The 14,770-nt window shown below is 37.7% G+C and overlaps 1 protein-coding gene and 1 long non-coding RNA gene across 3 annotated transcripts in view; one reads left to right on the top strand and one right to left on the bottom strand.

Moving 5' to 3' along the window:
- Positions 1–11,520, top strand: part of LOC140623660 (uncharacterized) — a 78,144-nt gene extending 66,624 nt beyond the window's left edge. For both annotated transcript variants that reach the window (XR_012023202.1, XR_012023203.1), the window contains 2 exons: positions 9,913–10,020; positions 10,496–11,520. This is a non-coding gene — a long non-coding RNA (uncharacterized lncRNA). The remainder of the gene's footprint in view (positions 1–9,912; positions 10,021–10,495) is intronic.
- The window catches only part of TET2 (tet methylcytosine dioxygenase 2), a 124,999-nt gene continuing 118,857 nt past the window's right edge, over positions 8,629–14,770 (bottom strand). The window contains exon 11 of the mRNA XM_072810137.1: positions 8,629–13,452. Within this exon, the coding sequence (XP_072666238.1) occupies positions 11,960–13,452 (1,493 nt within the window). The 3' untranslated portion in view covers positions 8,629–11,959. The remainder of the gene's footprint in view (positions 13,453–14,770) is intronic.

The raw sequence follows: 14,770 nt of genomic DNA, 5'->3' as shown, positions 1-14,770 counted from the left end.
GACATGTTCCACCCTTTTCAATTTTTTGGAAGAATTTGAGAAGAATTGTTATTAATTCTTAAAATGTTTGATGGAATTCACCAGTGAGGCTGTCTCATCCTAGACTTTTGTTGGGAAGTTTGATTACAGATTCGTTCTCCTTCCTCATTTTTGGACTGTTCAGATTTTCTGTTTTTTAATACATCAGTCTTGGTAGATTATATATTTCTAGGAATCTTTCTATTCCTTCTAAGTTATCTAATTTTTTTGGTATATAATGTTTTTAGTAATCTCTCAATATACTTAGTATTTCTGTGGTATCAGCTATAATTTCTCCTTCATTTTTGATTATTTGAGTCCTCAGTCCTCTTTCTATTCTCTTTGTTAGTCTCTGGCTAAAGGTTTGTCAATTTTGTTTATCTTTTCAAAAGAGCAGCTCTTAGTTTTACCAATCTCTTCTTTTGTTTTCCTGGTCTTTATTTCATTTCTGTCTGCTCTGACCTTTGTTATTACCTTTCATCTGCTAACTTGGGCTTAACTATATTCCTCCTTTTCTAGTTACTTAAGTTGCAAAGTTAGATTATTTGAGATGTTTTTATTTTCTTAATGTGCATTTATCAGGATAAACTTTCCTTTTATTACTGCTTTTGCAGCATCTCACATGTTTTGATGTGTTGTACCTCCATTTTCATTTGTTTCAAGATATTTATTGATTTCCCTTTTGATTTTTTAGTTTGATCTGTTGGATGTTCAGGAGGATGTTGTTGATATGCACATATTTGTGAATTTTCTAGCTGTTATGACTGGATTTCAATCTTTTTAAATTTGTTAAAACTTGTTCTATGATGTATCATATGGTTCATCCTGAGGAAAGTTCTGTGTGCTCTTGAGAAGAATGTATATTCTACTAGTACTGGATTGATATTCTATATATTTCTATTAGGTTAATTTGGTATAACATTTGGTTCAAGTCTAATATTTCTTTGTTGACTTTCCAGCTGGATGATCTCTCCATTGTTAAAAATATAATACTGTTATTATTGTATTATATCCCCCCTCATATATGTTTATATTTGCTTTAATACATTTACTTTATTGTGTACATTTATATTTATGATTTTTATATTTTCTTGATGAGTTGATCCCTTTATTATATAATGTCCACCTTTTTCTCATTGCCATTATTGGCTTACAGTCTGTTTTTTTCTGATGTCAGCATAGCTTCCTACTCTTACTCTTTTTTGATTTTCACTTAAATAGAGTATGTTTTCTTATCCCTTCATTTGAACCTGTGTGTGTCCTTTAAGCTGAAGTGAGACTCTTACAGGCAGTATATAGTCTTTGTTTTTAATCTATTGTGCCTTTTCATTAGAGAAATCAATGCATTAATCTTTGAGTAATTATTGCTAAGTAAGGACTTATTAATGTCATATTATTTTTTTTTTCTGGCTGTTGTGAAGTTCTGTTTATCTTTTCTTCATTTCTTGCTGCCTTCCTTTGTAAGTTGATGATTTTCCATAGTGGAATGCTTTCTTCTTCTTTTTTAAAATCTTTGTGTATCTATTGTGAATTTTGGCTTTGTAGTTCCCATGAAGTTTATATAAAGCATTTTACATATAAAGTCTATTTTGTGCTAATAACAATTTAACTTCAGTTGCATACAAAACACTATACTTTTACTCCCCCTCTTGAATGTTTCTGATGTCATCATTTACCATTTTTTAATCATGTGTTCAACAAATTGTTGAAACTATAGCTATTTTTATGCTTTTGTGTTTTAACCTTCATTCTAGAGCTAAGTAGTTAGCACATTACCATTTGACAGTATTAGGGTATTTTGAGTCTGAATGTATGTTTACCTTTACCGATGTGTTGTATATTTTCATATGTTTTCATGTTACTAATTAGGATCCTTTTGTTTCAACTTGAACTCCATTTTAGCATTTCTTGTAATACTGGTTTAGTGATGATGAATTGCCTCAGCTTTTGTTTATTAGGAAGGTCTTTATTTTACCTTCAATTCTGAAGGAAAATTTTGTTGGGTAAAGTATTCTTAGTTGGCAGCTTTTTTTTTTTTCTTTTAGCACTTTGAATATATAATCTGATTTTTTTCCTGGCGTGTAAGGTCTCTTCTGAGAAATCCACTGACAACCATATGAGGGTTCCTTTGTATGAAAAAAAAATTTTCTCTTGTCTCTTTAAGTATTCTCTTTGTCTTTGGTATTAGAATTTTATTATTATGTGTCTTGAAGAAGAACATTTTGGAATGAAATATTGAGATGACCTATTAATTTCATGAATTTGGATCTTTGTCTTTTAAAATCCATTCTTTGTGTGTGGGGGTAAATACTCACAAATGGGTTATTGGGGTATATAGGATTTCTATTTTTAATTTTTTGAGAAATCTCCTTACTGTTTTCCATAGTGGCTGCACTAATTTACATTCCCATCAACATGCATTCTTTTTCTCAACATCCTTACCAACATGTGCTATTTCTTGTCTTTTTGATACTAGTCATTTTGACTAATATGAGGTGATATGTTATTGTGGTTTTGATTTGCACTTCCGCAATGATTAGTGATGTTAAGCATCATTTCATGTCTGTTGTCCATCTTTATGTCTTCTTTGGAAAAATGTCTATTAAGGTCCTCTGTCTATTTTTAAATCAGATCTCTCTCTCCTTTTTTTTTTTTTTTTTTTTTTTTGGTGTTGAGTTGTATGGGTTCTTTATATATTTTGGATATTAATCCCTTGTCAAATGTAAAATTTGCAAGTATCATCTCCTATTCAGTAGGTTGCTTTCTCATTTTGTTGGTTTTCTTTGCTGTGCAAAACCTTTTTAGTTTGATGTAGTCCCAATTGTTTGTTTTGCTTATATTTCCCTTGCCTGAGGAGACAGAGCCAAAAGAGATATTGCTAGGACTGATGTTCCAAGAGATAACTATCTATGTTTTCTTTAGAGGCTTTATGACTTCAGATCTTATATTTAGGTCTTTAATCTTTTTTGAGTTTATATTTGTGTATAGTGTAAGAAAGTGGTCCATTTTCATTCTTTGCATGTAGCTGTCCAGTTTTCCCAACTCCATGTATTGAAGAGACTGACTTTTCCTTATTGTAAATTAATTGGCTATGTATACATTGGTTTGTTTCTGAGCTATTTTGTTCTATTTATCTATGTCTCTTTTTGTCCCAGTGCCATACTGTTTTGATTGATATGGGTTGGTAATATAGTTTGAGATCTGGGAGCATGATACCTCCAGTTTTGTTCTTTCCCAAGGGTATTGACTGTTTGAGGTCTTTTGTGGTTCCATACAAATCTTAGGATTATTTGTTCTAGTTCTAATTACTGTTTGGTAGGGAATGCAATCTTGTCATTCGCCACAACATGGATGGACCTAGAGGGTATAATGCTAAATAAAATAAGATAAAAAAAGACATACCATATAATTTCACTTATATGTGAATCTAAGAAACAAAACAAATGGACAAACAGTAACAAACTGATAAATACAGAGAACAAACTGGTAGCTGCCAGAGGGGAGGGGGTGATGGAATGGATAAAATAGGTGAAGGGGATCAAAAACTGCAAACTTCTAGTTACAAAATAAGTAAATCATGGAAATGTAAAGTACAATATTAAGGAATATAGTCAATAATATTGTAATAACTATATAGTACAGACGGTAACCACACAGTGATCATTTCATAATGTATATAACTGTCAAATTGCTTTGTTGTACACTTGAAACTAATATAATATCGTATGTTAACTATACTTCACAAGAACTCTTCATTCTCACAGTTATCCATTAAGACACAAACCAGCTCACGCTCCTCCTCTGGTGAGACCCTGTAATGTCATCTCACACAGATTGAAGGCAGAAGGACTCAGAGGGCTCTAGAACAAGGCCCTGCACCATGAAGCCTCATTCCCTCCACTCTTTTCATAGCTCGTTCTGCTACAGTTGCAGCCTCTCTGTGCTCGTGAGCTCATGTTAAAGCCTTTAATTTGCTATTCTCCCTGCTTGATGTATTCTTTCTCAAATATTCACATGGCTGGCATTTCACTGTCTTCAATTCTTGCCTTATCAGTAAAACTTCCTTGACCAATCTATATTTTTTAAAAAATCCTCCAACCCTCTCAACATCCAGCACTTCCTTTCTCCATCCCTTTTCTTTTCCCCATGGCTATTATCTCCACATTTACTTTATTCTGTATCTCCCTCTCCCAAACGAAAGATAAGCCCCAAGAGGTTAGGGACTTACTGGTGTGCTTATTGCCAGTTGCCTAACTCCCAGAAATGTGCCTGGCACCATTTTCAGGTGTGGGAAAGGTGATCTCTAAGGTCTCATTCAAATCTGCTTATCCATGATTTTGTATAGTAAAGAAGTATTTCCTCTTTCTCACTAATGACTTGGAAATATGTAAAATAAAGCTTCTATGGTAAAAAAAACAAAACAACAACAAAAAAAAAACAGCCTCAGCTGAACTAATGAACACAATTATAATAGCTGGCTTATTTATTTAATTAATTTATTTTTTATTATTTTTTTAAAAAGGTTTTATTTATTTATTCATGAGAGACACCAAGAGAGAGGCAGAGACATAGGCAGAGGGAAAAGCAGGCTCCTTGTGGGAGCCACCCAGGTGCCCAATACCTGGCATTTTTAAAAAGTTCTTTTGTTGTACTTTAAATAAATTCATTTATTCCTCATAATAGCCATGTGAAATAGGTATTATTATTTTCATTCTCCAGATGAAGAAATTGAGGAAAAGAGAGAGAGTATTGGCCCCTAGCCTTAGGTCCCACAACTAGTAACTAGCAGAGCCATAACTTGAACCCAGAGCTAAAGTTCTTTATAGTATGTCATGGCCTAGGGAATACAAAAGTGAGATTCTTTTAAAGTTAATAAAATACAATATTTAGTGGCACCTGGGTGGCTCAGTGGTTGAGCATCTACCTTCGGCTCAGGTCATGATCCTGGAGCCCGGGGATTGAATCCCACTTTGGACTCCTCACAGGGAGCCTGCTTCTCATTTTGTCACTGTCTCTCTAGCTTTGAGGTCCTATTGATGCTTCATGGAGAGCTTTTACACTGTTATGTAAACACATTTTGTCAGGTGAGGTAATTCGGGCTCCTGCCCTTAGGGAGAAATGAGAGAGCCTGCAGGAGTCAGGTAAGTGAACACTGACGTCTGGTCAGTGGACTGGACCTTCTAGCAGTAAGCAAAGGAGAGGGAGAGCCAAGATGTCCTTTGACAGGCGAATGGATAAAGAAGAGATAGAGTGTGTGTGTGTGTGCGTATATATGTATATATATACGCACACACACACACACAATGGAATATTCCTCAGCCATTAGAAAGGATGTATACCTACCATTTCCATTACATGGATGGAACTGAAGGGTATCATGCTGAGTGAAATAAGTTCAGTCAGAGGAGACAATTATGATATGGTTTCACTCATACGTGAACTAGAAGAAGCAGCACAGAGGATCATAGGAGAACGGAGGGAAAACTGAAAAGGAAGTTGTCGGAGAGGGAGAAAAAACCATGAGAGACTCTTAACTATAGGAAACAAACAGAGTTGCTGGAGGGGAGGTGGGTGGAGGGATGGGGTAACTGGGTGACGGGCCTGAAGGAAGGCACTTGATGTGAGAACTGGGTGTTAAATGCAACTGTGAAACTAATGATGTCTAACTGAATTTAAATTAAAGAAAAATTTTGTGAGAATAACTGCCTATTCTAGTTTGAGCTTAAAGCTTCACATTCTCATTAATCCTCATCACATCTCTGTGAGGGATGCATTATTTTACTCATTTTTAAAGATGAGGCTTGATGGCACACAACTTGTGAAATGCAAGGCTGGATCCCAAACCAGGTGCTACTACTTCATTGTATTCCTTAGAGCTGAATCAAGAGCTACCCATGAGGGAAGCATTAGGGCACCACAAACGTCTTAAGTTTCAAGCAACAACATCCAGATTTCTATTTTTTTTTTTAATTGGAGTTCAATTTGCCAACATATAGTATAACATCCAGTACTCATCCCACCCAATGATTTCTATTAATGTGACTATTCTGTTGAGGCATAAAAGCAAGTGCTCAGCGGTTTAGCGCCGCCTTCAGCCCAGGGCATGATCCTGGAGACTTGGGATAGAGTCCTACATTGGGTTCCCTGTATGGAGCCTGCATCTCCCTCTGCCTGTGTCTCTGCCTCTCTCTCTCTCTCTCTCTCTCTCTCTCTCTCTCTCTCTCCCCCCCCCACTTTCTCCCCCACCGCCTCTTTTTGTGTCTCTCACGAATAAATAAAAATCTTTAAGAATTTGTGGGCACATTCACTGAGCACTTGCCTTTCTTTTTTTTTTTTTTAATCTAGTGATTTAAATCATCTGAATTCATTCTTATGGGGTGGGGAAAAAGTGTCTTTCTGTAACTATTTTATTCAACACCTAAATAGAAACCTCATTTCAGTTTGATTTAAGAATTGATTAGAGAGTAAGATGTCAAATTGGATAGAGAAATTCCTTTTGAAACAGTATTAAAGGAAGCCCCAAAGAAAGCGTATTTATGGAGTGTATACATGGAGGAAAATAGCTGCTCCTTTAGGAACAAATGTTGGATCAGACAGGGACAGAGATTTGTGAGAAATTGCTGGGTAAAAGAGAGGGAAATGTAGGCAGGTGGCTGCCGATATGTAGGAACAAAAGTTTCTTTGTTCTTCGAAGAGTGCTGGTAACACTGAACCAATCTCTAATTGCAGTTAATTCTCTTCTGAGCATCTTTTATGAACTCTAAGAACTAGAGAGTGTGCTCTCGGGGGAGGGAGGAGGGCAGGGGAAAGCACCCCAAGGCCTGGGTGGTGAGCCCAGTGACTGGCTGGTGACTCTGCCTTCACCCAGCAGGCACTCTCCCCTCACATTGGCTGTGGAAAGAAAAGATGTTTCCCCGGCCTCCCTTTCTTGCTGTATTCTCCACTCCAGATGCCCTCTAACCCAACATAACCAATTAAAAATTCTCAGCAGTGTGAGAAGGTCCTTGATAAAAAAGGCCTTTGCTCACGGAGACTGGTTGTCACAGCTGATGGAGTGCAGAGTCAAAGAGGCAGGAAGAGGTCAAAGCTGAGCTAGAGTTATCCCAAGCAGGGGCGGGGTTGTGACAAACCAACTGGAGACTGAGGCAAGGAAGAAGTGCCACAGTGTGACAGGGAGGCTGGGGGCCTGTCTGCCTGCCTGTAAAGGTTCCTTCTTTGCAGTGTTTCCACAGGAGGCCAGGGGCAGGAAGAACTTGATGAGTGCTGGCTCATTGGTTATGTCCAGCTTTCTCTCCCATTCCAGTCCACCTGCAGGTTCGCAGTAAGCAGCAAGTCGGCTAGCACCTCTGTTTGCAGCATCACCAGCCCCTGCCTGCCTGGGCTGTATGGAGCCCTAGCAGGAGAAGCTTTTGAGTGCACAGAATCTCAAATTCCCTCACCCTGGGCAGTGACTAGCAAATATGAAAAGTGGGAGTTTCCAAGTTTCGGCCAGAGGATGGGTGGTGAAGTGGGGATTGACAATATCCCCAGAGGGTTGAAATTAAAAAAAAAAAAAGTAATTGGATTACTGCTTCTTACAGCAACATTGCTTCTCTTAATAACCTGGCTTTGAGTAGAGTGCTGGAGGGATCACCCAATCAACAAACTCAAAGGTTACTAATAGGGTGGTCATTTCCTAGGCTCAGGAATAACTAAATCAAATTTGGGAGGCACTGGGCTGGCTCAGTTGGCAGATTGTGGGACTCTTGATCTCAGGGTTGTAAGTTTGAGCCCCACACTGGGTGGAGAGATTACTTAAAAATAAAATAAAAAAAATAAAATTTGGCCCAAGGTGAATAGAGTTAGAAATACAGGAAAGGGAATACCCTTAAATTCTTTCTCTGCCAATTTGGGGGTGGGAGGGCAGGTGGGAGTGTGGTGGTGGTTCAGGGTGGTGGACACCGGGCAGGTTGGAAGATTCACGTAATTGTAACTAGTAACAGTGCTTAATATGTATCTAAAAAGTGTTTCAGCAGGAGGGCATTGGTGCTGTGTGAGGGCGGATCAGTGTGAAAGAAGGGAGAGAGATGAGGACAATCCAGCTTGCGGCTCCCTGAAGCCTCGCGGCAGGGATGAGGACTGGCACATTCATCTGGTCCCTCCCAGACCACCTCTCCCCACTCCTCTTGCCTAACACTGCCTGCCTTTTTGATATGTGGGAAGAGGAATCTTCCTTGGGAAGAGTGAATGTGAAGAGGAGTCTGAGAACTGGGTTGGCCTTAGCTCTAAGCCATGTGAGCTCAGTCCCATGTACCTGCATCTTGAGAAGCCCTCACAGGCCACATGCCAGAAGGGACATCAGTTGGTCAGCAGAAGTGTTACTGCTCCATCCCTAGTACTGACAACACACACAAAATAAACAGGCCAAAGTAAGCTGGAAAAAAAGTTGAATATCTAGGCTATTCTGCTAGAGAAAAATTTTGGCTTTAATCATCCAGATATTATTTTAGGTACAGTTTAATAAGCAACCATCTAAAGAGTATCTTTAAAAAGCAATTTCTTCTCATTCCCTTTTGCCTCATCGAAGTAACAGTAGTTCAGGCATAAACAGAAACTTCAACAAGACAATACTTAGAGTGCATTAAATAAATATAAATTTTATTAAAAACACTCACATAGCGTTATCAGGAATGATATAATAATAAACGCTTTCAAATAACCTGCATTCATAACATTACAATACTTACAGTATTTATAACCATCCTCAGGTTTTATAGACAAACCGAACATGAAAATGAAATGAAACTAAGTTTAAAAAAAGCATAGAAAAATGCACACAGAGTTCATTATCTTAGTGTCAAACTGCAAAAGTTTCCTACACAAGTTAACCACTAGCTTTAGAAGTGAACTGTATACCACTGTGCGTCAATCAAGATGAAAAATTCATTCAAGTAAAGTTGACACCACTCAGAAGCATTTTCAAGTATGGCTATATAGTTAACCTGATATTCCTATATAAGCAAATTGGAGATCTGCTTCCATTCATTCTAACTGAGGCAGGTTTGATATTTACAATTATAGATCTGATATTTACAATATGCCATTTGATTTCCTCTCCTCCTCCCTCCCTCCCTCCCTCCCTCTCTCCAGATCCCAAACTACACTTCTTGCTCTTGTTGGCCAGCAGTTTGACAAATGACAGTGGATGATAGAGAAACCAAATATTCATATAGGGATGGTTGACTCAAAATCAACAGATGTGCATGTAGTAACCAAGTATTTGGGGTTAGATATATGGTATATGCAAAATATTTAAATCATGTGTTTTGACATATGCAAAGCAAACATTTTAAAAATCTGTGTAAATTGGTCACAGCCAAAAACTGAAGGGAAATTTTTAAAAAAGACAAAAGCCATGTTATAAAGACTTGACCAGTAAAACTCAAAAGGTCTTGTTTCATTAAGAATTTATTTGAAATGTTAGTAAGCACAAATATACATAGACCAAAATGTAATCATACAATTACATGCCACACCCCTAAGTGTTCTGCTTATGTAGGGAAGTCCTCATGGACCTCTACTGTACTGGCTACAGGATAAAAAACTCACCCTTTAGAGTGTTGAAAGACTCTAGCCAACAGCCACTTGCCAAACTCCTGCCTTACAATCTTCCCTTTATCAACTCAGTGCATTCTATTTTCATGTAATTTTTTTTCCTGCTTGAAACAGTCAAAAGATTTCCCCAAACTTTTTAAATGCTTTCTTTACAATAAAAAGAGCCAACAGATTTTACAAAATTAGTTTTAGTTACATCAGGACATATACAAGTAAAATAGGAGGGATTCAAAATAAAAAGGTTAAATCCCTGAAAAAAGAATATATTTATTAACCTACAACAATTTTACATAAACACAGGTGACATGTTGGCATAAGGAGAACATGAGCTGAAATATCCCTGAATTTTTAGAACAAAAAGGTTGAAGTTCAAGTTATACTTGCTAAGAAATCAAGTATTGAAAAAAGGTATGCTTTTTTAATAATAATAATAATAATAAAAAGACTTGGAAAAAAATGATGGTACATGATGCTCTAAGCTTTCACTCTCAGTTCAATATCCTATTGCCAAACTAGTGTTGAGGTATATGACAAGTAGGAACATCACTCAAACCTTTAATGAATTCTTAGCTCACATTATGATATATTTGTAGCAGGCTGAGTAGCACCATCATGATGTGAATTCTGCTTCAAATCCATATATATATATATATATACATATATATGTATATATTTAAATTTTTTTACAGTACTAAAATACTAAAGCATTGCATTAAAAAAGTTTTGTTTACAATTTAATTTACTTACTATACATTTCTTTCACTTCTTCTTTATACAAATTAATGATTTAAAACCACCACAGCAAACCAGCTGCCTGTTTTTTTTTTTTCTTTTTAATTAACAGATTCACATGGAACTAACCCTGTTTATTCATCTTACGCAGGCATCAATCTGCTCAATCTTCCTGGAGAAGAGGACACTTAAGCTAAGAAATGACAACATCACAATGTACAATTATCAACACAAAAGCAGACTGCCATTCAGTTTGCTGAAGAGCATACAGATCCCTAAAGTAGCATCGGCTTAAGTGAACTAGCTTTGTTAAGTCTGTAGCATGTCATTATTTATTACCTGCAGTTAAGAGGAAATTCCTAAAACTATGTATTTGAGCAATGAACTTGTCATACAATTTTGTATAAAACTTACAGTATAGCATGTGAGATGAGCACCAGAAAACATGTGTTGTGGACTAATATATTCCCTTGAATCCAGTAAGCCCCATTGTGGATTTAACTGGCTATATTAAAAATGGACACATTGCTCATCAGCAGATGCATGGCGAAAAGCAAAAATAGTTTAAAAGCTTTCCTTGTTTCCTTAAAAAAAAAAATCAACTTTGCATTCTAAAATGAAAGTAAACTTTTTTTTTTTAAACATCTCAGTACCTTAGCATTGTTCAAGTTGTCAAAGCTTAGGTAGACAAAGTGCTTCTAAAACACCATTTAAAATATTTATACATATACGTGTGTGCACATATACATATGTGTATATATATATGTACATATATACGTTTATTGTCCTACAAGGACTTCACTGGATGAGCAAAATCCAGAGGCCTTTAAATGTCCACATTTTTTTTTTAAAAAAACCTCGTGTAAGAATAGGTAATTATGCTAAAAACTTGAATGAAAAGGTACCCCTATTATTCAAGGGCCTTGGAGTACACTGATAGCATCTTGATGATACAAGGCATTAAATTTTTAATTGTTAAAGACACCATTTTCTTAGCACCATTTCTTAGAACATCCAAACAAATTCAGTGTTTTGCTGTCTATTCATTTATGCTTCCTGTAGCTATTTTGATAAATAAAAGTTAATATTAAGATTACAGTAAAAACTGCATGTTAAAAAGCCATAATTCCAGTATTTCAGTACATTGTATATTCAGCACCAGATGGTATTTTAAAATTCCTGCCACTGTAATACTACAGTACTTGTTTGACTTGTGTTCCATGACTATGCAAACTTGGTATTATTGAAAGTGGTCACAGATGTGTAGAGTTGTAAGGGGGAGAAAAATCACATTTACATATCCTCTCGTCCAATAATAGAACCAGTGTTTAAAAATGTAAATTGTGGAACACTTTCTTCCCCACCTTCTTTTTGCATAGAATGCTTTGGTCTTTTGCCTAGATGCCATCTGTGACCACTTAGGAGTCAGTGGAAATTAAGTGCTATGGTAAGATGACCTCTTTTTTTGCTGGTGAGCTGAGGTTCTTCCCACCACATTTGTCATGAATCCTGTGTCCTTTCCCCACTGCCCCCGTCATTGAGAACTATACTACAGACAGGTTGGTTGGTTGGTTGTGGTCTTTTTAAAATGAGGTACCCACCACAAGGGGCGACATCATATGTATCTGTTGTAAGGCCCTGTGACCCGAGTGAAGGCATATGGAGATGTAGTTACTGTGGAGTCTGTGGTCACGGACATGGTCCTTTCAGCAAGGGACTTGATAAAGCGCAGGTAAGTGGGCTCGGAAGGTTCATGCGGCTCAGTGGGCTCCCGTTTCACTTTTTTGCCATGGGTTTTCTGAGGCACATAGTCCGGGCCATACTTCTCACACTCTTCCTCTTTCTCTCGGGCTTTTTCAGCCATTTTGGCTTCCCAGAGTGCCAAGCCATGTTTTGGCTCATTCATGCTCTTATGCTGGTAAAAGACAAGTGAGATCCTGGTGGGGTGATTCCTATTGGGATTCTTTAAAGGGGTTGTGGCGTGAAGCTCACGCTTGGCACACTCAATGAGAATTGACCCATGAGTTGGAGCCACAGCCACTCCTCCAATGTCAGGATCTAGAAAGCTCTGTTCACTGTCTGACCAGACTTCATCATTGTCCTCGGCAGCAGAAGGCTGCTTCTCCTGGTTACCAGCATCCTGTAATTTGTGTAAGCCTTCTTGGACAGAAGCAGTTCTATCATGGTTGAGACCTGGAAGCATCTTAGATAACCCATTAGCTGTGTGGGAAAGCATGTCATTTTCCTTGTTTTGGAGATGCAGGGCATGAAGAGAGCTGTTGAACATGCCTGGAGCTGCCCCATAGTTATGGATTATATGAGAAGATGGGGGATGTTCACCATTCTTATAGTCTATGTTTGAGTTGCTCAAATTGGTTGGTAATCTAGAGGTGGCTCCCATGAAGTGGCCATCCATCTCATGAGTGGAATAAGGAGGAAATGTCCCTACATGGTGTACATTTGTTTTAATAGTACAACTGCTGAAGGCGTCTCCCTGTATATTTTGGTTTCCATAACCTAAGTACTTAGAAGAAAAACTCTGGCTATTTCCGAACCTTGGCTGGTAAAGTGTATGGATGGGTGGTAAATTTAATTTAGAGAGAGGGTCTTGGTTTGGATACCTGTATAGATCCATGGGCTGAGACTGGGGAGAGTAGGAACCCAGATATGGGGAGCAGTTGTCCACTGATACATTTCCATTGCATTGATATGCTGGATACTGGTTATTCTGATTTAAAAGCCCAGTGTAGGGATTCATGGGGTTAGAAGAATTCAAATAAGAACCTGTAGCTTGGGATGAGGTGGAATAGAGGTTCATAGGGCTGGCGCCTCCATAAATATCTGAAGTGTGTGAAGAGCTCGGATAAGCTTGGATAACTGGATTGGGCCGTCTCATGTATAGATTGGCAGATCCAGAGGAAGAGTAGGAGTTGACCGACTCTGACTGAGAGTTATTTGTCATGGGGTGATGCTGTTGTTGCTGCTGCTGTTGCTGCTGCTGCTGCTGCTGGGGTGGCTGCTTCTGGGGCTGTGGAGGTTGCTTCTGCAGGGGTGGGGGCGGGGGCTGCTGGGACTGCTGCATGACTGGTCCTGAAAGTCGCAAAAGTTCTGTGGACAGGATGAGAAAGCACACAAATATGTCTGATTATTATCATATAGAAGCTAGTGAGGATGCTTAAATGTATGTGAGAACCCCCACTAAGATTATACCCATTAAATGAGGACAAGAGCAAAGTCAGGGTGCTGACCCTGTCCTGCATAATTTTTTGTCTAAAGTGTTAGGTTAAATAGTAGATCTCTACGATAGTGCAACTTGGGAATGTAACAAATGTCCAAAGCTGTTTCACTGAGAGCATCATGTTTTCTGGAGCTTCCATGTATCTGGCCATTCCAGATTCTACCTGACGTGGCCTTCTCCCTCCACCCTGTCTCCCTGCCCTCCATTGGCACAGTCCTCAAGGAAGCCTTCTATGATTTCATCTTCTAGTGCATGTATAATACCCACCTCACACATAGGTCAGATAGAGCAAAGCTCCCTAATGTACTGTAATTACGCATTGTTAGTCCTCTTCTGCTAGTGCAAAGCAGCTCCTTGAAGGAAGGGACCAGGTCTTATATTACTTTATTTATCCATTGCCTGGCATGCAATAAAATTTGTTAAATAGTTGGCAGTAGCATAATACTTGTTACAGAAGATTCAGCAATGCTACAAAAAAAGTGTGACGTTCATTTAAACACTCAAAGCACATCTTATTATATAACTGGCAAACCCTATTTATACAGTTGTCAATAAAACTTTAAAGGAATTTTCAGCTTTGTAAGTTAAAAATTTTAAAGTCGTATTTTTATTTCATGACCTCGCTTAAAAATCTATGTATGAGAAAAGAACAAATAAATGGAACTGTAATGGCAGCCCTGAGAATTGAAACAATTATTACAGAAACCAGTTAGAAAAGACTGGAGGCAAATTTCTAATCCAATTATACGTTGCAGCTAACTTAAAGGAGAGATTAAGGAGTAAACAGGATTTACTTCTCTTAGTATTAGTCAACCCATCAACAGATTTTTATTAAGTATCTTCAGCATATTATTTGAAATTACTTAGTTTCTTAAGGTTTTGAAATGAGTTGGTAGGGAAATTTGACTTTATGAAGTATAGATGGTTGGTTCTAAGCAAACTGGTAGACTAAACTTAAAAGATACATATTTTTCTTTTCTTAATGTCCAGGCCAAAACCATCTGTAAAATGTGGATATGGACATTATACTGCATGGCTTTTTATAGCAATTAACTGAAGACATAAACAAGGGGATTTGAAAAGAAAGTATCAACTTAGTACTGATTAAATAATGCTCTATTACTACTAGCACAGATGTGATCTGTTTGGATGAGTAAAAGCTTTAGAAGATAACTACTCCTCAACTCA

This window comes from Canis lupus, chromosome 33, assembly GCF_048164855.1.
Source record: "Canis lupus baileyi chromosome 33, mCanLup2.hap1, whole genome shotgun sequence".
NCBI lineage: Eukaryota > Metazoa > Chordata > Mammalia > Carnivora > Canidae > Canis > Canis lupus.
The sequence above is the reverse complement of the archived record's forward strand: the minus strand, read 5'-3'. Positions and strand labels throughout refer to the sequence as shown.